Source organism: Nelumbo lutea, chromosome 2 (genome assembly GCF_056320005.1).
Source record: "Nelumbo lutea isolate HS-2025 chromosome 2, American lotus-T2T, whole genome shotgun sequence".
NCBI classification, from domain to species: Eukaryota; Viridiplantae; Streptophyta; class Magnoliopsida; order Proteales; family Nelumbonaceae; genus Nelumbo; species Nelumbo lutea.
Window position 1 is genome coordinate 4,613,415 of NC_142685.1, and position 24,030 is coordinate 4,637,444.

General features: G+C 38.3%; 1 protein-coding gene, 1 long non-coding RNA gene and 1 pseudogene across 11 annotated transcripts in view; all 3 read left to right on the top strand.

Annotated features, from left to right (window-relative positions):
* Nucleotides 1–10,523, top strand: part of RAD51D (DNA repair RAD51-like protein) — a 35,327-nt gene extending 24,804 nt beyond the window's left edge. For 6 of the 9 annotated variants that reach the window (XR_016107201.1, XR_016107202.1, XR_016107206.1 and 3 more), the window contains 2 exons: nt 9,244–9,393; nt 10,255–10,523. Coding sequence is in view for 3 of the 9 variants with exons in the window: in XM_088969615.1 (XP_088825741.1) it covers nt 9,244–9,393; nt 10,255–10,293 (189 nt within the window). In the remaining 6 variants the exon portion in view is untranslated. Of the gene's footprint in view, nt 1–7,981; nt 8,055–9,243; nt 9,394–10,254 lie in introns of all 9 variants that reach the window. The other 3 variants (XR_016107203.1, XM_088969613.1, XM_088969612.1) reach the window with 1 other exon arrangement.
* Nucleotides 10,524–12,962: 2,439 nt separating this feature from the next.
* Nucleotides 12,963–13,919, top strand: LOC148868193 (uncharacterized). The gene is made up of 3 exons (XR_016107207.1): nt 12,963–13,196; nt 13,324–13,413; nt 13,512–13,919. It is a non-coding gene; the product is annotated as an uncharacterized LOC148868193 (long non-coding RNA).
* Nucleotides 13,920–21,283: 7,364 nt separating this feature from the next.
* LOC148868194 (L-ascorbate peroxidase 2, cytosolic pseudogene) lies at nt 21,284–22,310 on the top strand (annotated as a pseudogene). Its single transcript, XR_016108150.1, has 2 exons — nt 21,284–22,113; nt 22,244–22,310. The product of XR_016108150.1 is annotated as an L-ascorbate peroxidase 2, cytosolic pseudogene (transcript).
* The last annotated feature ends 1,720 nt before the right edge of the window (nt 22,311–24,030 follow it).

Genomic DNA, 24,030 nt, shown 5'->3' on the forward strand with positions numbered 1-24,030 from the left:
TCTATCACTCCACTCAGCACCTTCTCTCTAACAAAGTGATAGTCAACCTCTATATGTTTAGTTCTCTCATGAAACACCGGATTAGAGGAAATGTGAACTCCAACCTGATTGTCACAGTAGAGCTTCATTGGAGTATCAACAGTGTATCCCATCTCCTGTAGAAGGTTCCTTAGCCACACTAATTCACAAGTAGTATGTGCCATAGCTCTATATTCTGCCTCTGCATTGCTTCTTGCCACCGTTGTCTATTTCTTGCTTTTCCATGTCACTAGATTACCCCTAAGAAAAGTGCAATAGCCTGTGGTAGATCTCCTATCAAATACAGAACCTGCCCAATCAGCATCAGTATATCCTTCTATTTCAAGTTTTCCACCATTTCTGTATATCGAATCGCGACCATGAGCCCCCTTTAAATACCTTACTATCCTTATAACCGCATCCCAATGTGGAACCAGAGGTTTCTGCATGAACTGACTTACCACACTAATTGCGAATGAAATGTCTGGCCGAGTGATGGTTAGGTAGTTCAGTTTACCTACCAACCGTCGGTATCTTCCAGGGTCTTCAAACACTGCACCCATATCGCTGCTTAGCTTAGTGTTTGTTTCCATAGGAGTTTCAGCTGGTTTAGCACCTAACAAACCTGTTTCTTCAAGCAAATCAAGAGCATATTTCCTCTGACACAAGTTAATACCATGCTTGGATCTTGCTACTTCTATCCCCAAGAAATACTTCAATTTACCAAGGTCCTTTGTCTGAAAATGTTCCTACAAAAAGATCTTCAACCTGTCAATGCCCATTTTATCATTCCCGGTAATGACAATATCATCTACATACACCACTAATAGGATTTTCCCTGCCTAAGAGTCATGACTGAAGACGGAATGGTCAACTTGACACTGTTTCATACCAAACTTCTTTACTACCTCTTAAATCTTTCAAACCATGCTCGAGGAGACTGTTTAAGCCCATAAATGGCCTTCAGTAGCCGGCACAGCTTACCATCCCTCCCTGAGCAACAAACCCTGGTGGTTGCTCCATATAGACCTCCTCGAGCAGATCACCATGCAAGAAGGCATTCTTGATATCAAGCTAATAGAGGGGCCAATCATACATCGCAACAAGAGAAATCACAACACGGACTGAACCAATCTTAGAAACTGGAGAGAAAGTCTCTGTGTAATCAATACCATAGGTTTGGGAATACCCTTTGGAGCAATTAAGATACGTGGTCAACTTACTAATAGACATAAGATTAAAAGGAAATTTAGGGACATACAAAACTGAGGATAGGGATACAGGGTCTTGGTCAACATTACCAACACCACAAATGGAGGATGTGGAACCATTAGCAAGGGTAACAAATTGTGATATTGAGCAATGAGAGAGGGAAGGAAACACACCTGGAGTTTCAGTCATGTGATTGGAGGCTCCAGAATCAATAATCCAGGGATGGGGTGTGGATGTCAAACAAGCCATACCTAAGTGTGCGAGAGTGGCCTGTACTAACCTCTCATACTCATCACGGGGAATACTCATCATCTCCTTCCCAGCAACATTTGTGGATGAGGAGGTACCTGATTGGCTAAATGGCTCTTCTGTTTGAAGCTACTGTCACTAGTCACGGCATGATTGGCCCAAGCTGAAGGTGGACCATGCAAGTCATAGCAATAATTTATGGTATGCCCATCCATACCACAGTGTGTACACCTCCTTGGACCCAAACTACGTCTTCTACCACATGTTCCCCCTGAATATCGACCTCCAGTACGACCACCACCACGGTTATATATAGGTCCACTACCACCACTCCGGTCATATGCCGGTCCAGTACTACCACTACGGCCAAACTGAGCTCCTCGAGCTCCACCTCTAGCACCACAACCTCTGGATACTGCTAGAGCTTATCTATCGGAAATATTAGGGTTCTCGATAGATCCGCACTGGTTGCTGAATTTTGACACATCAAGTTGTTCTCTCTGTTGTTGCTGAATTTTGACATCAAAAGTGAGGGGGTGATAAACATTCAATTCATTATGAATGTTTATCATACTAGCATAGTACTCCTCAAGACTTTGATTACCCTATTGTAGATTAAAGTATTCTTGGTACAACTGATATACTCTGGTTGTGTTGTCTTGACCCAAATACAGTTTCTTAGCATGGTCCCACACTTCTTTGGCAGTATCAAGGAACATGAAATTTACACTAATCTTGGGTTCCATACTATTCCATAACCTTGTGATGATCTGTGCATCTGCCTGCTCCCAATCATCATACTCAGGAGAATTATTGGAAGGTTTTTCATCCTTTATGTGCTTCACCTTCTTCTTTTCCTTAAGAAAGACTTCTACAAATTTGGCCCATGGTACATAATTTTCTCCATTCAGCTTAATGGAAGTCATTTGAACATTCAGGTAGTCAGTAGGAACCATCACACCAGTCTTGCTATCACTGTTGTCTCCCATTGCTGAATTCTGATATTGCTGAATTCGGCAAACTGCACACTAGGTCACACTACGCCCTGATTTCAGCACTTACTACTACTGCAAATTTCACTCTTTACACCACAAACCCAACTCCATGACTGCCTGAAACTTCCCAACACTATTTGAGGAACACCCCTCCTTCGAATCACACTGAAGGGTGCACAAACCCTAGCACACTACTGTTGGGGATGCATTCGTGGGGAGGACGTACCGTCGCTGGCAGGAGTAGTAAGGAGGGCCCCACATGGTGGCAGTTTATCTTATCCTATCCTTAGTAGTCTCTCTTATCTTACTTTATCTATTAGAAGAATAGTTGGAGTATGTTTATCTATTAGAAGTAGGAGTTTGATTGATCTTGGAGTTTTATTTATCCTAGCCTTATCTGTAAGTAGTCGAATCCTACAAGGAGTCCTCCTACAGGGGGGCTCTCACCTCTTGTAATCTCCTATTTAAGGAGCTGTGAATTGAGAATAAAGGCATTTAGTTTTCAGTCAAGAAAAGAGTTGAGGAGAGTTAGGGTGATCTCTTGGACAAATCACCATTAGGACACCACGATAGGGTTTGCACGCAAAGGGAGGGGCAAGGGGAAGCTAGAGGTTCTCCTCGTGGATCGACCCGTGACGAGATCCTACGCCCGGGCCCATAACAACTACAATCTGAAATCCCACCGTACAGTCTGAAATAGACTTATCATTTGATTCACACACAAAAAAAAAATGCATAAAACCTCTTACCTGATCACTGAAAATCAAATCATACAAGACACCCACTGCACCACACGAATCAGGCCTCTTCTCTTCATCGGTTAGGGGAGGGCTTCTTAGGAACTGCAGCAACCAACCACAAACACCACAACTGGACGCATAGAAACCTCCAAGGCAAGAGGGCGATCACTCCTTTTCAGCCCTGTCCCTTATCTCTAGATGATGGTGAAGAAAACAAGAGAAAACCCTAGGTTGGGTGCGTAGATAATAGAATTCTGGGCAGATCCGATTTGCTCAGTTTGGCTCTGATACCGTGTTAGTGTTCAATCTGCCTATTAGACTGATAACAATCAAGGAAGAGAGAGAGAGAAGGAGAAAAAGAGAGAAAGGAGAAGAGCAGAAGAGAAACAAGGAGCAAAGATTCTGGTTCGAATGAGGGAAAAATTCACTCTCCCATTCGACCAAATGTATTTTATATTACTAAAATATGTGGAAAGTCACATATGACCCTACTTAAGTTAGAGACATTAAATCTAACATAAACTTACACATCAACACCTAAACACAAGCACAAAGACAGAATTAAGCCTACATACTCGACACTAACATATGTTCTGGACTTATTGGAAGAAGCTAGCAAATTAGGAGTGAAACCTGTTGATGCTCCCATTGAGCCTAACCATAAGATAAGTGTAGAAAGTGGAGAACTCCTTGAGGACAAGGCTATGTACCGAAGGCTGGTTGGGTAACTTCTTTATCTCTGTCTAACATGACCAGATATTTCTTATGTTGTCAATGTTGTCAGTCAATACATGCATTCTCCTAGGACTACCCATCTCCTTGTAGTAGAAAGGATCCTTGCCTACTTAAAGAGATGTCCAGGGAGAGATATACTCTTCAAGAATAATGGTCATATAAATAGAAGTGTATACAGATGCGGATTGGGATGGATGTGTTGATGATAGGAGGTCCACCTCTAGATAGTGCATTTGTGGGGGGAAATCTTGTTTCCTAGAGAAGAAAGAAACAAAATGTTGTTGCTCGCTCCAGTGCAGAAGCAGAATACAGATCCATGGCCAATGGTGTTGCAGAAGTGTTATGGCTGAGATCCTTACTTAATGAGTTGGAGGTTGATTATGAGAAGAGTCTGATGCTGTATTGTGATAATCAAGCTGCAATTAGTATTGCCCACAACCCAATACAGCATGATAGGACTAAGCATATCGAGGTTGACAGACATTTTATCTGAGAGCGAGTCACATCTCAAGAAGTATGCCTTCCTTACATTGCCTCAGACATGCAGTTAGCTGATCTCTTCACCAAAGCAGTCACAAAAAGCAATTTGGAGACAGATTTACGCAAGTTGGGCATGACAAATATCTACTCCCAACTTGAGGGGGAGTGAAGAAATAATTGGTTAGCCATGAGTGTGGGGTTCCATACCCACACCCAGGCTCTAGTGTGTGTGGTTTCATACCAACACCTAGTTGTTTCTAATTTCTTTTATTAGAATTTTATAATTTCTTTAAGTGGACTAGCTGGCCTTGTTGTTTCTAATTTTTGTTTATTTCCTATTCTTGTAAGGAACCTAAAGCTATAATTAAAGAAGTGTATGGGGCGGCAGATCATTAACCATCGAACCCCTTCTCTCTTTTCTCCTCTCTTCACTCTTCTTCTTCTTCTTCTTCTTCTTCTCTCTCTCTCTCTCTCTCTTCTTCTTCTTCTCTTTGAACCTGTATTACTTCTCTAATACAGTAAACAGTTCTTCTTCTCCTTCTTTCAAGTCATACCTCACAAACAACCATCTTAGCAACCAAGGACCACCCCAACACCCAACTGTTTTACAAGCAAACCCAAAAGAAAGGGTCAAACTCGGTTAAAGGCTAGAAAGGGGACAAAAAGCTGGCTTGCGGTAAAAGAGAGGGAGAAGAAAACTTTCAGAAAAATATGGGACCACTTCCTGTCATTCCCAAAATATAAAACAACCTAAAAGAACTAGGTTTTGTAGGATGAGAACCCATCAAACAAGAGAATCAAGCCTCTAAACCAGATTTGGAATTTCTGTGGTTTTCTACTCGAAAAATCCACAATAAATCAGAGGCATCAAACCACAACGAGGAATATACCAAAATTCATTCCAAAATCAGGGCGAATCAAACTATACAGATTTTAGAGATTGCTGCCGCCACCTGTATGGACTGCTGACATCATCCGATGGCGGTCTGACATCAACAGCTCATCACCCGAGCAAAAACCAGTATAGAAAGACTCTCCCAAGACCTTCTAGTTGCTCTGATAGCAATTTTAATATCTAGGGTTTTATTGAGAAAGTAAACAAGAAGAGAAGAGAAGAAGAGAAAGGAAGTTTCAAATGGAGAGAGTTACTGTTCACTCTCTTAAACTAGAGAATTTATATTTTTGAGAGGAATTACAAGTAAGCCCTCATATGGGTGCCCAAATACAAAGGAACAAAAAAGACCCCTTGCACAATCTCAAGATTCTCAACATTGGATTGGTGGAGAGGTAGTGCAGGTTTCTACACAAATGATCCCACAACCAAGCTGGAGAGGGAAGACGGCATTTGGATACAAATATTTGGTCTTCCTCTGCTGTTATGGTGCCCAGGTGTAATAGAAGCAATTGGGGATTACTGCAGTGGTTTCATTCAAATGGGTGACTCAGGACCGGATATTGCCACATTTGAATGGGTGGGAATCCAGGTTCGTTGAAAAGGGTTGGTGCCGGAAACAGTTGGCATAGTGGTGAGGGATATAATGTATACTATCACATTCGGTTGGAGCTAATCCCTGCGGCTCATCTTCATAGATCCGTTTGCAGTGGTCAATGGACAAATAGAATCTGTGGTTGTGACAATCGTGCCCACAGGGAAAATCGGTAGTAGTCATTAAATCAGACTAAAGAAGCAGGAGAGATTAAAAGACAATCGTCCGATATCAGATGTTGCAGAAAGAAATCAGGTAGGTTGGACAAGAATTCAAAATTCAAATTTAAATGAAGTGGATGCATGGTGAAGCTCCAAACAAGAACTAAAAGAATTAATAGAAGAGTGTATCCTGGAAATGGATGATCCCAAGCTACGTGCTACTGGTTTTAATTGCCAAACTCTACCCAAGTTGAAGGTTTACTAAAGGAAGCAAACCAGGAAAAACTTCTGATCCAACAACAAGGACCAAACCCAAATTGGGGAGTAATCCAAATTCCAAAAAGGCCAGGCCATCTGACCCACTTGATGGGAAAAGCCCTAATTCAGGAGGTATCAAGTTCAAAGAGAATGGAAAGTTGACAATGGAGGCCAAAGCCAGTAGTGATGGAGGGAAAAGGGAAGGTGCTAGTGGAAGATGATGTAATGCCAACACTTCCAAATAAGGAAATGGCTTTGGTCAAAAGGAAGGAGGAAGGAACCCTTATAGCTTCAAACTTACAAAAACCTCAAGGGGGAGGATGTAACGCCTCTACAGATGGTACTCCCTGAAGACCAAATGGTTGGAGGACCCATGATGGAGATGGAGTTGAAGGGAACTTTAGTGGAACAGGATTTAGGAAGTTTGGGAAGGAAAATAAGGAGAAGAGGGGGAAAAACACAACAACAGAAGCTGCAAACTGGGGTAAACCCGTACCCAAGCAGGTGGGAAGTAGAAATGATGTTAGATTTGGTGTTGTCCAAATACCTTAAATTTGGAGAATTTCAAGTGGTATGTCCTTTCAAGGTTAAGAAGAAGAAATGAAGAAATTATTAATCGCCATTGAGCAACGAGCCTTGGAAGATCATGGAAGGGCTAATGCAAAAGTAAAGAACTCTAAGGGCACATATAAGGAAATTTTAAGACTTGCATGGGGCTTAAACAATAATGTTGGAGGAGCAGAGGAAGGATGCAAGGGTAGGAGGAAGGGGAGATGAGTAAAAAGTTGAAACCGATATGAAGAATCGAAGATAGTATCTTGGAACGTTTGGATTTTGTTCTGGTAGAAGAGGGGTGGTAATCAGTGCGAGAATTGGAAAAATGAAGCCAGATGTTTTGTTGATCCAAGAGACTAAACTGGACAAAGTCGATGTTTCTGTGGCAAGTATTTCGGGGGGGGGGGGGGAGCGGCATTGCAGTTGGAGTTGCTTGGAGGCCCTAGGCACAGTAGGTGGTAATCTAGTGATTTGAAGTGCAGAATCCTTACAGGTTTCGGATCAGCTGGTGGGAAGATGCTCAGTTTCATTAGAGGCCACTTGGGGAACAACGTTATAAAAACCAACCCGGAAGTGGACTTGCTTTTCTTTCTGGGTGATGGTTCACTGGTTCAACCATCTGGGTTGTACAATCATTCTGACAGTTAAATTGGGATTTTAGGTTACATCCATTCTTATGTCAGTATATAATGTTATGGGGAGAGGGGGTGAGAGGTGGTAGAGAAAGGAGAAAAAAACTTGCACAAGGAAGAAGACTGGTTTTCTGTCGTCTTCTTCATGCCCATTGCAGTGCTGGATTTTTTTCCTTCTCCATAGGCGTTAAACCTCTTTCTTTTTTGTTTTCTCCCACCACTAAACTCTCTCTCTCTCTCTCTCTCTCTCTCTCTCTCTCGTTCGCTCTCGCTCTCGCTCTCTCTCCACCCCTACCTCTTACAATGCCCCCCTCTTAGTTTCTTTAACATATGCACATCTCACTCCTCCCTCTTTGCTTCCAACCAACTTATGCAACCTTCACACTCAGCCCCTGTTTTTGTTCTCTCACCTCCCCACATTTCTACATTCTAACTAAAATATTCTTTTACCACTGACAGCCTCCCTTACAATACAATTGGGGAAGTGAGAATGGAGGCTGAGAACAATGGAGGAAGAGGAGACTCATTAGTGGTAAGATCAGATCTGGATTCCGGTGTTGCTCTGTTAGATGTAGGGCCTTTCATCTTCCTGATTTCTCTCACTTTTTTCACTTAATCATTTTAGGTTTTTTATTGTTTTATTTTATCTAAAATGACTGCATTTAAAAATGATTAATATTATGTTATTGTGGTTTGAATCATCAACTGGAAAATGGTTCAAATGGTTCAGCAGGTTAATGTCTGGGTGAATGAGTGTTGACCAAGTCATCGTTTTTTTTTTTTTTTTTTTTTTTTTTACAATTTAATGGGTTAGTGGTAAAACCAAATCGTCTTGACCTCTGAGTGACAGTTTGAGTGGTTCAACTATCCGGGTCAATGATGGTTTAAAAACACTGTTGGGATTTGGGAAGATAGCTTTAAGAGTATAATGACAAGTATTTATGGGCCAAATGATGATGCAGGAAGTATACTATTCTGGGGTGAATTTATATGACATAAGGAATAGATGGCAGAGTCTTGGCATGAGTATGTGTGTGGGGAAGGGGGGGGGGAGGTTAGATTTTAACACTTGCTTGTGCACAGAAGAGAAGAAAGGGGGAGCAAGGAGTGCTGTTTGCATGAATGGCTTTTCAGAATTCATCAGCAGGCATGAATTAGTTGATTTACCCCAATAAGAACACACCTTCAATCATGTAAGTAACGAGTGCCATGTAAATAAAATACAGCCCGTGTAAACACACTCAAAGGTGTGATCCTATTGGGGATCAAGCAATGGATCCCACTAATAGGTAACCAGCAGATCCCAATGCATTTGTCCCTATGTGTTAGTTGGGTCATTTGGTGGAGGCTAAACAACCAAAGATGGACACCTGTAAATACCTAGTATACCACTGTTGGAACCGATGACATGTACTCCCTGTACATTATTGGTTACTGCATGAACATTTCTACAATACACTTTATAATGTTAACACTTCTAAATAAATTTCTAGTTTTAAAAAATCATGCTATAAGAATAATTTTTTTCTAGCTCTAGAATAACATTTCGTTCCCTGTGATAATCAGATATGCAATAGGATGTCATGTATGCTAAAACTACTAGTGTTACTATCTTTATCAATTCTAGCTGCAGTTCTATCTAGATGGCTTAGCTAGACTGATGTCTTGGGCCCATCAGAGTTCTAGGACTATGCAATAACAATGTTTATGCAATATTTTAGGTGACAAATCACATGGTGGGTGGTGAAGGAGGCATCTTAAAGCCTGCCCTCGGAGAGAGTTGGAAGAGCATTCCACACGTGCGGCTGCTGCTTTCCCATGATCGTAGGAGCAATTCATACAATATATCCATACTCAAGCACCCAGTCATGGTATGTCCTATCTATCTACGTTTCTCGTATTGTGATGATTTATGTATACATCTATCAGCAGCCAGGTGCATATGTTCATTTCATCCATGCCCAATCTCTTACATATGTTGGAAGTTGTTTGCTCATCAGGATGATTACATTAATTGGAAGGTATAGTTTTCAAGGTGCCAATGTGAGGCTACGCATCAGGGGGTGCCTTGTCATGCCCCCCCCCCCCCCCCAAAAAAAAAAAAAAAAAAAAGAAAATGAAAACCATGAATCTTAGGGTAATTAGTTCCATAGCAAGCACTATCTTTCACTAGTAATTGTCCATTATCTTCATGAAAAATGCATCAACTTCATATTAAACATAGAAAATCAAAATATTCATGAAAAAAATGGAAGAAAAGAAATTTCAGAAAACAGCCCCTATTTGTCATAGGAAAAGTAGAAAAGAAAGGATGGAAGAAGAAACAAACAAAATTTTGAGTTCTTTCTTGCTTATTAGTTCAGGTTTTGAAGTCGAGGGTTAAAGATATAGCATACATGTTGATTGAACTCTAACAATAAGAAAATGATAAAAAGAAAATAGTATTTTAACTCACAAACTGAATAATTTAGTTTAATAATCTGTTTTAGTATTATTGTTGTTATTGTAATCTCAAAAATTAAGAATATAAAAGTATATAATAACACCATTTACAAATTACCTTGTTGATTATGTGAGGCAACCCTCCATGGGCACCTTATTGCCTTGACAAAAGGTATGGATGTGGAAGGGCTTGTGCATGTATGGTGGGTATATGTGTGGGTCCCACTACCTAAAGTCTGCCTTGCTACTTCTCTGGTCACCAGTCCATGAATTGGATTTAAAAATTTCAGGTCTCTGGCAGAGCTGCGAGCTTTACAGTGTTTGGCTGATGGTAGTGATGTGCATTTTGGTCAAGACAGCATATATGTGGACTTCATAAGCTTGTTTTTTTTTTTTTTTTTTGAAAATTTATATGTTAAATCATGGTTATCTATTGTAAAAGGTGTATTAAAAGGATGGAATTCAGAGTTTGCATAGCAGAGGGCATAAAATGTTAGAAATAAATAATAGCATTAACTAAGATATTTGCTTAAGGAGAATTGGTACTTATACGGCTAAATTGGATGGGTGGGTTTGTTATTGAATTCCGATTCCAGACCCTTAGTCCGTCTGCGGAAACACCCTCGACTTGTTTGCATGCCTCGGACCCATTTCTCTCAATGGATAGGGCCGTTCGCTGAGTTAACTTATGAGCTATCTATCTGCCTTAAGGCTTTGTTTTTTAGCATCTTCATCAATAATATTATCTTTTCTCGACCAGAAAAACCAAAAAAATAAATAATATTAGTTATTTAAATTTTCCTAGTGTTTCGATTCTCATTTTAATATTTTATTGTATTTTTGCATTTTTTGTAAACATATCTATCCAGATACATTTTTTAAAATTGCCTTCTAATACTCTTTACAGTATTAATAGTTCGAACCTTGGACAAAAATTACTTCATAGTGCAAGTGTTGAACCTGGATTAATAAATTTATGGAGATCATAGTTGGGAGATCATTTGGGAAATAAAACTCAATCTGATGAAATGATTGCAGCTAGTAGTTTGATTCGACTGTTTCAAATAGTGGAAAGACAAACTATTACATTTGAAAGAAATCAGAAGGCTAAAAAATATAACCCAACTATAATGCATGGTTCTACGCAAGCAGGATATAATAATGTTGAAAAGTCCCAAAGTCTGACTGTTATTGGGTGCTAACACTCTTAAAATAGCTGCTTGTTAACCCCACATGTCAGTGCTCATAGAATTTCATGTTCCTTGGTTAGGGCTGAAAGTTTATTAAAAAGTGAGAGAGAAAAAAAAAAAAAAAACTAGCTGTGCTTGAGAATGCTAAATATATAATGCATCATTAGTACAATGCGCTGAGCAAGTAGGGGTTTAACCAAGATTTCTTTTTTGGCATTTTGGTAATATGTCAGAATAACCCATAGGAGCCGTTTGAATAGTGCAGCACCACTTTAATAAGCCTCCTTCCCAATGTTAGTGGTTTTGGGCATGTTTTTCAAAATCGGACCAGACCGTAAAGTCAGATGGAAAAACGAGGACTGGTTCCATTTTACCTCAGAACCGTTATTTCCTCCAAAACTGTTGATTTGGTTAGTAAATCGCCGATCCAGGCGGTTGAACTGTTTGGTTGGCTTTTATTTTTTGTCAAAATGGGCCATTTGTTCGGTTTGAACAATTGGACCGTTCACATCTCTAATACCAACTAAGCCACCTCTCTATTGATATAGTTAGAAAATCAATAAAGTTAGGAACCCCTAATGGGGTGCTGCCGCTAAGTTTCCTGTAAATGGCTGCATTATATGATATCATCAAACAATTAAAAGACAGTGACAAATCTTTCAGTTATGCAAATTCAGCCATTATCAAACGGAAAAAATAAAGAAGAAAAATAAAGAGAGGAAAGGAATATATTTTTCTGGTAGGCAAGGATAAAAAAGCCCAACCGTCTTTTTCACAGTTCACCCTATTTTAATTTCAAGAGACGTTTTCTAGGTAGCAACAAGAAAATTGACATCTTAGGGTCCATTTGGTTTGTAATCAAAATCAGAATCAGAATGGCCTATTTTTATAGTTTATTTGGTTCAGATAGGAATTGGAATTAATAAGAAAGAGATTTCATTCCCAAGGGATGGGCAGGGAATGACCATTCTCTCAAATGGGGAAATGTCATTCCAGCAGGAACAGAGATGAGATTCCGATTCTGTCCAACCAAATAACTGGAATCGGAATTGTCCATTCCAGTTTCAATTCCAGACCCCTGTTTCTGCAGACCAAACGGGGCCTTAATCATTTTATATTCCTTTTGGAAGATGGCATGTTCTCCCATCCTATCAGGCAATGGTTGGTTACACGCGGCAACTTATTAATTGTTCCAGTTATGAGCCTCTCAATCCATCACCTCACTAATACACTGTTTGTTGGAAATGAAAAAACCCAAAAAACATTTTATCAGTCAATTTGAAGTCGGGAAGGAAAATGAATTTTGTGTCGCATAAACCCGAAAAAAATAACAAACATATATACGCGCCCAAACGTAACACCCAAATGCAAAGGTGATGGGAATGGGTATAAGTTTACCGTTTACACTTTTAGAGAGAGTGACCAGTGACCAGTGACGGATCATGATGCGCCAATCGTATGGACGGTTTTTACCGACCGCTGTGAGCCGTCTGATCCTGATGTGATTCCAGCTACTAATGTAGGTAGTCAAAGAGCTTGTGGCATGAGTGCGAGTCGCGTCTGAAGGGACGCGCGAGGATCCGTCTTGCTAACCCGTCGGGTTTGTGGACCCGCACGGTCACGTGAAGGTGGCGCCAACTGCCATGTGGTCGCCTATAGAGACAAGGAATTACCGCCCATAAATCTTCCTAATCACCTCTCCACCAATTATCAGTTATCTATCACGTGGGACTCCTGGTCCCACCTCTCCCTTATTCTTTTTATTTAAAAGTTTCAAAGTTTGCCTCTCTCGTTATATATATAAATATATGTAAGCTGATTGATCCCAACGCTATTCTCTATTTTCTTCTATCACTCTCTCTCTTTCTCTCTCTCCTCCAATTGCGGTGTTCCTTAGATTCCTTTATTTCTTTTCTCTACTGTAGTAACTAGTAAGCATTTCTTTCTTTCTCCTTTCTTTCGTTTTGGAAGTCTGATAAGGAAAACACAGAAGATTTATAATAAGAATTATGGGGGAGTCTTCTGCTTCATATATTCGCATGGTAAATTAATCAACTCTCTTGATTGTTCTTTCTGTTTATATACTCTTTTAAATTTTCTTTGCGTTTATTTATGGATGATGAATTGTTAGTTGGTTATTGGTTTTTTGTGGGGGGGTATATAATATAGGTGCAGCACCTGATAGAGAAGTGTCTTCTCTTCCACATGACGAAAGAAGAGTGCATGGAGGCCCTTTCTAGGCATGCAAATATCAACCCTGTAATCACTTCCACAGTTCTCTCTCTCTCCTTCAAGTTTCATGTATGGCACAGCCTTTTAACTTTATATAATAAATTGATGTAATAATTAATTTGCAGTTTGGAAGGAACTGGAGAAAGAGAACAAGGAGTTCTTCGACGCATACATGAAGAGCAGGGAAGACGAGATGGCCGAAATGGAGATAAAGCAGATGATCGAAAAGATGATCTCCCGGTCCTCCACTGGGGACTAATTAATATTAATATTCAAAAACATGGATATATTCTTGTTCTTGGCTTTGAAAGGGAGGGAGGACAGCGTACTACTAGAAGGAAGCCACAGTGTGGTTAGCTTGTTGGTTCCAGTTATATATGCACATATAAATTATGTAATTAATCTGTACTTATATATAGAGAGAGAGAGAGAGACATCACTTTCGTAGGGGAGGAGGCTGATCTCCCTCGCCCACGTTTTCTTCTTATATATTATTGTTTTTTATTTTTCTAATTAATTCTTGATTGTTGATCATCTTGCCTTTTCACTGCCTTTTTTTTCTCTTTACATTATAATTATATCATTTAATAGAAGGACACGTGCCATGCACGCGTATACATTAAAAACAAAAAGAAAAAAGATTCAAGAGACAAACTTTGAAAGATGTTTATATATCAGTTCTTTGAATGTCTTTATTCATCAATTGAATTTATTTGAACCACTATCAGTTGCAAACATCGATATTTTTTGGCTTGTGACAGTCTTTGAACTTTGTTTTTCGACAACCCCCCTAAAGCACAGTATCTTTGTGGACTTAGGTTATATATAACTAGGTTTTCTTCCCAAATGGTCTGTATGAAACCCTTGTTAAGGAAGGTGCCAAACTATCTGTGGCTGTGGGTGAATCCAAATATGGAGATTAACCATTCATTTACGGCGTTGAAGACGAACTGCTCATGTAGCAGCATTTCCACACGGGTGAGAAACATGTAAGAGTCAAGGTTTTAGAATTTATAAGCTAAAAAGGGCAGAATGGTCTTAAAATAACATACGGCTAGTTTGGGGTTTTGAAAATGTATAAAGCCTCACATAATAATCATATTTGAATATTCCATATACTATAGTCGCAATTGATGAGGGGTAATTTGGTCCTTTAAATCAAATAGCGACACATGGACTTCAAGTGACACTTTGGCATTGACTAGACAAACCAACTCAGCAAGTTAGTCTCGAGCACCTCGTACAGACTGACCTTCACCTTGGCTGGACCAAACTAGCAGGTTTCCTAACTCACAGTGACTTGCCTCAAAGACTGGCCGAGCTACAAGAGTCTATGGCGACCTATGAGCGAGCTCACTAACTTGTCCCGAAGAGACATTACCGATCTGAGATCTCCGGAGCATCAAGCCATGACCATTTAGCTGACCTACTGCACTGAATGCCCTAGTTACTCGGACAGAACGTAACTCCCACGCAGGACATGTATCTAATGCAATAACTCACCAGATCAAACGAAAACGGCTCCGCGAGAAGAGGAGACTCGTTGTAAGGGGACTTAGATCACCGATACCTATATAAGACACTCATTTCTACTTAAGAGGTATGCACGATTTACATACTCTCAAGCTCTCTCATTCTCTGAAACACTCTTAAAACACTCTCTGACTTAAGCATTGGAGTGCCCACCTCGGGTAAAGATGACCTGGGCACTCTAACTCTTCCTCTCACAAAACAGAATCAGCTCAACTACTTCCAGCTTGGCCCTAACCAAGAGTAATCTGAATCATGTAGCACGAGGGAGCGACTGGATCACGCAACATCAGCAATGGTAACTGGTAAGGGCAAAGTGTTGGAATCTAGAAGCACATGGCAAAGTAATAAGAGAGAGAGAGAGAGAGAGAGAGAGGTGAAAAATAATCAAAAGGAAGCATGTCATTTGATTATTTATTATGAATTATAAGCCATAATCAATATAAAAAATTCCATTAATATTCCCGATTGCTTTGGTGATCTGGTTACCCCTATTTTGTAATCTAATTCTCATTCTATAGTGCATTGCCATAAGTTGCATTGTAGGAAATTGTCTTGTCTTTCCTAACAGGTTGCCGGCGGTTACATCTTTATTTTGGATCAAAATGGCTAATGGGTGTTTTGTAACATGAATGAGAAAATGGTAGGTGTGGATTGGTCCACACTACACTCCAGTGGTAGGGGCCAATCCACAACCATTTAGAATTGTAGACACATTTTTTAAATTCATACATCTCACATACTTTTTGTGAAATAGATACATAATCGATTATAAATAATTAATTATACCTAATAATTCAAATCAACTTGAAAATATAATCGATAAATTCATGTTAACTAATAAAAAATTATTTTAACAAAAAATAAATGAGAAAATAATTAAAATAACAAAAATAATTTTATTTAAAAAATAAATAATTCAATAAACAATTATTGAATATTTAAAACTTCAATAAAAATAGTAGAACTTAAACTAAAAAATTAAAAGATATATCATTAAATTATAGCTTCATGGGTGTAATAGTAAAAAACAACAAAATACAAAGGCATGTGATGTAGAATATCACCTGCCCCTTTTTGTCCACCGGTGGATGGGGGCCATTTACAAAAAATAAGCATGGACAAAAAATTGATCAGAGGATCCCTGTTCATGAGTTATTTTCATGAATTGGACTAAAACAGTCCCATCCACAATATAAACACAATATCGAATACTACCTAAGTTTTTAATTTTTCAAAACATCTCTTTTTTTTTTAATTCGTTATTTATTATAAAATATGTTGGATGATCTATTGGTCCTTTGAACATCTAACTATTAAAATTCAAAATAAGAACATTTCTAGGCCCCTAGTTAAGTAGTTGAGAATGGTGAGATGCGAGTATTTTATGTAGCATAGTATTTTTCACTTTTTGGGAAACTCTAGTGTAACTAAATACAACTGAGTTGATTCATGTCATTTAAACCCGAATTAATTTAAAGTCAGTCAAGTATGTTTTCATAAATTGGTTGGTTTCTCTATAAAGGTACTCTTATAATAGTAAGTTGAAATTTGAAATTCTGAATAATAACAATATATGGTAACACCCCTTTATCGTATTCACGTTAACATTTTCATTTGCTAAATTACATAAATAAATTGGTGAAAATAAAAATAATCATTTTCTACCGCATGCATTCATCTTTTTGGTTAGAAGCAAACTAAATAAGGACTATACATACATTGATGTGAAAACTACAATAGGAAAAAAAATAGTTCTAGCTTTATTAGCATCTAAGGTGGTGTTTGATAACTTTTTTCAGAGGTCTTAGGTTTGAAATATCTACTTTTCAGATGTTAGGCTCATTTGGTATTGTATTTGAAATATGATCTAAAAGGTTTTTTCAAATCTGAAATTGTAAGAGCCAGGCCCTTCACTTAATGCGTTCAGATGTGCTTTAGACATGGCCTAAAGTAAAAAATACTCCTATTTTAACTTGATAAAAGCCCCATCTGATCTTTCTCTCTCTCCACCACCACCACTACAACTCTCAAAAGTGGCGTGTCTTCGATTCATGTCTCCCTCTCTCTCTTTCCTTGTCTTCCAGCCACCGCCGTTGCAACTCTCAACAATGGCGATGGTTTTTTCCAATTGTATTAAATATTTTAATAGTCTTAAGATATTAATTTGATAATTATTAAATATTTTTCTCATTGTCTCATGGTCTTTGTTACTATTTTCACTATTATTTTAACTCTTAATAATTTATTTTTACATTATAATGTTATATGTATTTTTCAAATTTATTCTTATTTTAATAATTTTTTTATTCTTTATAATTTACTTATGTTTTTTTTTCAATATCATTTTGAATTTAATAAATTATTTTTATGAAATAATGCAAATTGAACTCAAAATTATCAAATAATTTGTTTTAGGGGTAAAATAGTAAAATCAATAAATTTTAGATGTTGAAGGTTTGATCCAACACAAATAATCTTCTTTATTAAGAGCCTCTAAAAAGTCGAAAAGCAACTATGTCTATTTTTAGATTTCAAACACTTTTAATATCTTTTTAACTTTTCAAATTTTAGATTTATCAAACATCACCTAAGTGTGGATAGGCAAGCCGGATTAGATTATTATTGTTGCTACTTGTTGAAGCCTTAAAGCTCAGTTTGGAAAGAGCACAAATATAAATATGTGCAATGTAAATACAATTACACTCTATATATTTGTATTTGTACTCCTTCCAAATGAGCCTAAAAGATAAACTTTATTAATACATTATCAGAATACAGCTTGCCAAGGTACAATCAGCAATATTAGATTGTTAGTGGATTAATATAAAACAAGACAAACAAAAATATCGTACTTCAAATTTAAAGATTCACATATAAATAGGAAAGAGGAATTAGTTCCAGCTTTAATAATGTCTCACTATGATAGCCAAGCTAGATTATGGGGCACTTGGTTCCGTTGGTGTTTATTGAAAAAATGCTGCCACCACATGGGCATTTGTGTTTATTGAGCATAAAACCACCGTTTGATTTTATTATTTACCAAATAAACACTAAAAAGCATAAACACCTAGATTTATGTGCATGAGGCATTTGGGGAAACGCTAAATTCTTGTTTCCCCCAACGTCCAAGCATTTATTGAAATGAAATTCTTATGTGGCATACTTTATGGTGTACTAATATGAGATTAGACCGGTTCATGGGCTGGACTTCGGGCTTGACTTTACATATTAATATGGCATACTTTCTTGTTTCTCCCAACGTCCAAGCATTTATTGAAATAAAATTCTTATGTGGCATACTTTATGGTGTACTAATATGAGATTAGACCTGTTCACGGGCTGGGCTTCGGGCCTGACTTTACATACTAATATGGTATACTTTCTTGTTTCCCCCAATGTCCAAGCATTTCTTGAAATGAAATTCTTATGTGGCATACTTTACGGTGTACTAATATGAGATTATACTTGTTCATGGGATAGGCTTCGGGCCTGACTTTACATACTAATATGGCATACTTTCTTGTTTCCCCCAATGTCCAAGCATTTTTTGAAATGAAATTCTTATGTGGCATACTTTATGGTGTACTAATATGAGATTAGACCTGTTCACGGGTTGGGCTTCGGGCCTGACTTTACACTATATCGGGCTCGGGCTTTGGGCCTGGCCCATTGAAATTTTGGCAAAAGCCAAGTCCAAGCCCGACCCATGAATAAGTCTATTTGAGATGTAAAGTAAAAAAACATGTTTAAAGTTATTCTCAACCAAACAATAAAAACAAGAAATGTTTAAAGTAAAAAACATTTAAAGTAAAATTGTTAAAATAAATGTTTAAAGCAATAAATACCCACAAAACCAAACATATACTATATTATTGACTAGCTACAATGCAACATGACAAAAATGTTGCCCTGTCCTTCAAATGTAAACGGGGGAATCAAGAAAATGAAAGAGAAGATCAACCGATCAAACAAGGATTTTCATGAAATATTCAAGCTGAATATCAAAATTTGAATGGGCCCAGCTTGAACTTGAAACAGTGTAAAATGCTAATTTAGGCCAACCAGAACTGCACTCCAATGAGGATGTACCACCGTGGAATATCCACAGCATTTTTTTTGTCTGGAGGGCAAAAAAAAGAAAAAGAAAAATTGATATCTTAATTTCTTTTTTTATGATGACTTTCTTCCGATCTCGCGCCTCACATGCACATTGTACTATGCATTGAAAATATCTCCCATACTTATTATAAGTTATTATTCATGGGAGATATTCCCAATGCACGGTGGATGTGCATGTGAAACACCCCCGTGTGAGGAGCAGATCCCGTTTCTTTTCTTCCATCCTCTCCTACCAGTACACATGACAGCTTCCATCACCTTACCTCAATGTAATGCTATTGATCAAAATAACAGGATGACCACGTATAGACATTTTTTTTTTTTATGGAAAAGAGTCGAGTCCCGATCTTATCAAATAAAAAATCGTATGCACACCGTGAGAACACTGCATCTAACTAGCTGATAGCTATGTATTAAAAATATTTTTAATACTTGTATGTTAAATTTATAGAAAAATATTCCCCATGTATGATGGATGTCTTTGTTTCCCGTAGGGTGTATATAAACATGATTTTTGGAAGGAAAAATAAGAGAAGAGTTATTTACACACCCTGACGAAGCTTAGAAGTTCTTACACTGCTAACTTGTCGATTAAGAAATCAGAGAAGCCAAAAGATCAAATTGGAATCAGTGATTGGGAATGAAAAATAATTTCCTATTAGACTGTATAGCTGGAGTGGGATCCGGTCCTCTGAAAGCAAAAAATTGTATAGGCACCCAATGATGAAGAAATGAGAAGCATGCCGATCAAAAATGAGCTTTGATAATGAAGAAGCTTTTACAGTATTGACCAGCTTTTTGATCAAGAAATGAAAACTTTTATAACAGTACTGTTCTACCATGCCCATGCGGACATATGATATTCGTATGGAGGCACCAGTCAAATCCACCCACGTAGGAGGTGCAGGATGAGTTTAGTGGAACTCACGTACAACAACGAAAAAGTAAAAACAAATTAATAAAAAAACCTGAAAACAAACAAACAAACAAACATATAGCCATTTATAGGCTGAGCGCCTACGACTAGGAGTATCAAATTTGGATCTGGTCCCAACCGTCCGGCAGACGCAGTCACCACCACCAGCTTTCGCCTTTCGCTAGCTACTAATAGAACGACACTGCTCACGCCAATGAAAAACATCTCCGTATGATTATGAAACGAAATGTTTCTAAAATGGAGGTTGTGATTTGTTAAAACTGAAAAGCATATCCGGATTCACCTTCACGTGACTGTACGGAGCTACGAACCCGGCAGCTGGAGCTGGAGCCTGGAGGGACGGACCACGGACGGGCTCAAGTGCGCATCGGCGTTCTTCTTCAGACATGAGTGGCACTCGCGTCGCGTGAGTGACAAGCTCTTTGATTTATAGCCTTGCATCGGAAATATCTCCGTATGTTTATGTTTATTTTATGGGCCAATGCAAGGTTATGATGATTGTTCGAATGTAATTTGCTCTGGCTGAATCCTGTTTCACCTGGGTGTAAGTGTGTAACAACAATTGGGCGCAAACCAACCAACCAACCAACCAACGCACAGCAAAGTGTGTTTAAAATTTGAACAATCGTGGGTCCTGGATCCAACCCTAACCCTACGGGGGTGGGGAGTCCAACCCATAGTTCGAATCTGGTCCCAAATATCAATCATCTCCCACGTGGCACTCCCGGTACCACGTCTCCTTTGTTCTTTTCCTTTTTTTTTATTTTTTATTTAAACCTTTCATATATACAAAATAACTAATAAGCTGTTAATTCCGTCGGTTGATCACGATACTATAGTCTGAATTCTCTGTTTTCTTCTGCATCTCTCTCTCTCTCTCTCTTTGGATCTTACTTTCTTTGTTTCTTTTCTCTACTTTACAGCTTTCTTCTCCTCCTTTCATTTTGGAATCCTGTTAAGAAAACAAAGATCATTATTAAGGATTATGGGGGACTGCTGCTTCCTATATTCACATGGTAAATTAGTCATCTCCCTCTATCCGTTTCCTCTGCGATCCTTTGTGCTTCTTCATATGTATCTAATTATATTTTTCTTTTAAACTCATTAAATTTATATATATAGGTGCAGCACCTGATAAAGACACTACTAGAATTCCCGTCTTTAGAGGCAGATCGATGGAGTTACTTTTAGAGGCAAATTTTAATGCCTCTTTTGCCCTTTCAATTTTTGGCGGATTCAAAATTAATCGCTAATTTAGGTTTTGCCGCTCAAACGCTATTGCGCGCATAACAAGAAAACTCTCTGGTGGTCTGCTCGTGCCATTCTCAATCCGTTCTTAGAGGGTTTTGGTCTTCCATTTCTGTTGCGTGAGAAGGAATTGTAGCCACGGGAAAGTGCTACCCAACCGTGAGTGAGGAATACCAGAAGGCAGTCGAGAAAATGCAAGACTCGGCCGGAACCTTCGATGTAAGTCTAAGACAGGAGGTCCATTCGGAACCATGAAGCACTCAGCGGAGCTTGGTCATGCGGCCAACAACGGTCTTGATATCATAGTTCGGCTCTTGGAGCCCATCAAGGAACAGTTCCCAACCTTGTCGTATGCTGACTTCTACCAGTTGGCCGGTGTTGTTGCTGTTGAAATTACCGGAGCGCCTGAGATTCCATTCCACCCTGGAAGAGAGGACAAGCCTGAGCCACCACCAGAAGGACGTCTGCCTGATGCCACTAAGGGTTCGGACCATCTGAGGCAAGTTTTTACTGTACAAATGGGACTCAGTGACAAGGATATTGTTACTCTCTCTGGCGGCCACACCCTGGGAAGGTGCCACAAGGAGCGTTCTGGGTTTGTAGGAGCTTGGGCTTCCAACCCTCTTATCTTTGATAACACCTACTTCAAGGAGCTCCTCAGTGGTGAGAAGGAAGGACTTATCCAGCTGCCATCGGACAAGGCCCTTCTGAGTGATCCTGCCTTCCGTCCTTTTGTAGAGAAATATGCTGCGGATGAGGATGCTTTCTTCGCTGATTATACAGGATCTCATCTGAAACTCTCTGAGCTTGGGTTTGCTGATGCGTAAGAGTGATGAGCTGTTGGCGGCAAGACATACTGTCATCTGCTTTTTATCATATTACTAGAACTAGTTAAGGCAATTACTTGCAATGAAGTTGGCTGGCTTTTGACTTCAATTTCCTTTGTTTTGTTTTCAGAAATTGCTGTGTAGCTCATCATCCACATCATTTGCACTTAATGTCCTCTTATTTTGGTTGCAGTTCTAGAGATACATCGAGAAGTATCTACTTCATGATTTTCTTTAAAAAAATAAAAAAAACAAGAAAACTCACTGGCAGACGACCCTCTCGCTTGAAGCAAACCTGGCTTTCTCTCTTCTCTCTCGGACGAACATCTCGCTGTTCTTTAAATTTGTTGTAGTTCCAGAGATACATCGAGAAGTATCTACTCTCTCACTTGACCAAGTTACTACTTGAAACTGTTTAGGACTTCTATTACTCTTATCCTTTTCTTTTATTTTTATTTTCTTTAAATTTGCTTCCATCTTTGTTTTCACCATACCCAATGTTGAATGATGTAAATAATGCAGATTTCTTGCAAGTGGACTCATCATATATTAAGGATAATATTTTGGGTTTGGTCCTTACAGGATGGATTCACTGATGAAGGGTAAAACTTATTTCCTGAATTTCATTCTTTTCTTTTTCCTTTATTTTTTATTACAATTCCCTTTTATGATTTGAATGGTAAATTCTTGAATTTTCTGATATTCATATTCCAGTTAATATAACATTGAAGAGAATGGCTCTAGCATTGTGTCTATTAATTTAGTTTATTTTTCTTTTTTTTTTTTGTGATATTTTTCTTGAATTTGTGTTTTGTTGGTGGATTTTAAAAGTAAATGAAAACATAAAGTCTTTTTAATTGAATTTGGACTGTTAAAGATGGGTGTTTTACCTCTTAGTTTTTGTGTGTGTGGTATATTGGGCCTTGAAGTTCATCGACAATGAACTTTACTTACATTCTGATCATTTGATAATATTTCCACAGTTTTTACTTCTAAAATTTATCCATTAAGATTAGTGACTAGCTCAAAAAATTTTGGAGGGCAAGAAATAGTGTAAGAGCCTTCTCTTTGTCATAGATGGCTCAGTTTTATATGTTTGCTTATTGTTTCTTAATCCTTATCCAAATGACGTTTGGTATTTTCACTTTATTGTTATAATGTAATTCCAACTTGTTTTGTGAGTGCTGGCCTCTTTTCCATGAATACTTATTTTCCTCCATTATTCAATATTCATCATCATTATTTAAGCCTTGTCCCAACTATATGGGTCAGTTACATAAGTCCTGTTTTGCCATTCCCTATTTAATTCCATATCCATTGTTAAATTATGAGCCCTCAAACAATATAATTCTTTTCCCATCTGAAATTTCTCTCTAGTTTTGCTTTCATGCTGATGATTGGTGAATGGGTTCTTTGACATAGGAGCTTCATATATGGTTAAATATACATTAGTTGCACACAATTTATATGTTTTCTTATATGCAATTTTCTTCGGTGCAAATTTCACTAGTTTAAATGCATGAGTGCAAATGGGCCGAGTGTAAATTCTGGTTTGATTTTGCTTCAGGTTTAACCTTTGTCTTGTTTATCTGTAAAAAGTAAAATAGAAAATAAAATGGTGTGGTTTCATCCAATAGAATGGAAGTAGGAAGATTATTTCCTTGGGAGTGAGGTAGGAAGCATATATGTTGTCCCTACTTATATGAGAGAATTGAGGTATGAAGAATATAGTACAAATTTTGCATCAGTTTTTGAGATGCAAATTTTACACCCTTAATCAGTGCAATTGAAACAAAAGTATAAATTTTATATCAGATAGGGATGTAAGTCATGGTTACTATAAACAGACATACAAAACTGAACTGGATGCAATATTTGCATCTGGTTCAGATTTGCACTGCAACCCAAGGCAGCCTTACTCTTGAGAAGTTCTTTTAGCTTGTCAAAGTAATTTGCTTCTAAACCGTATCGGTTTTACAT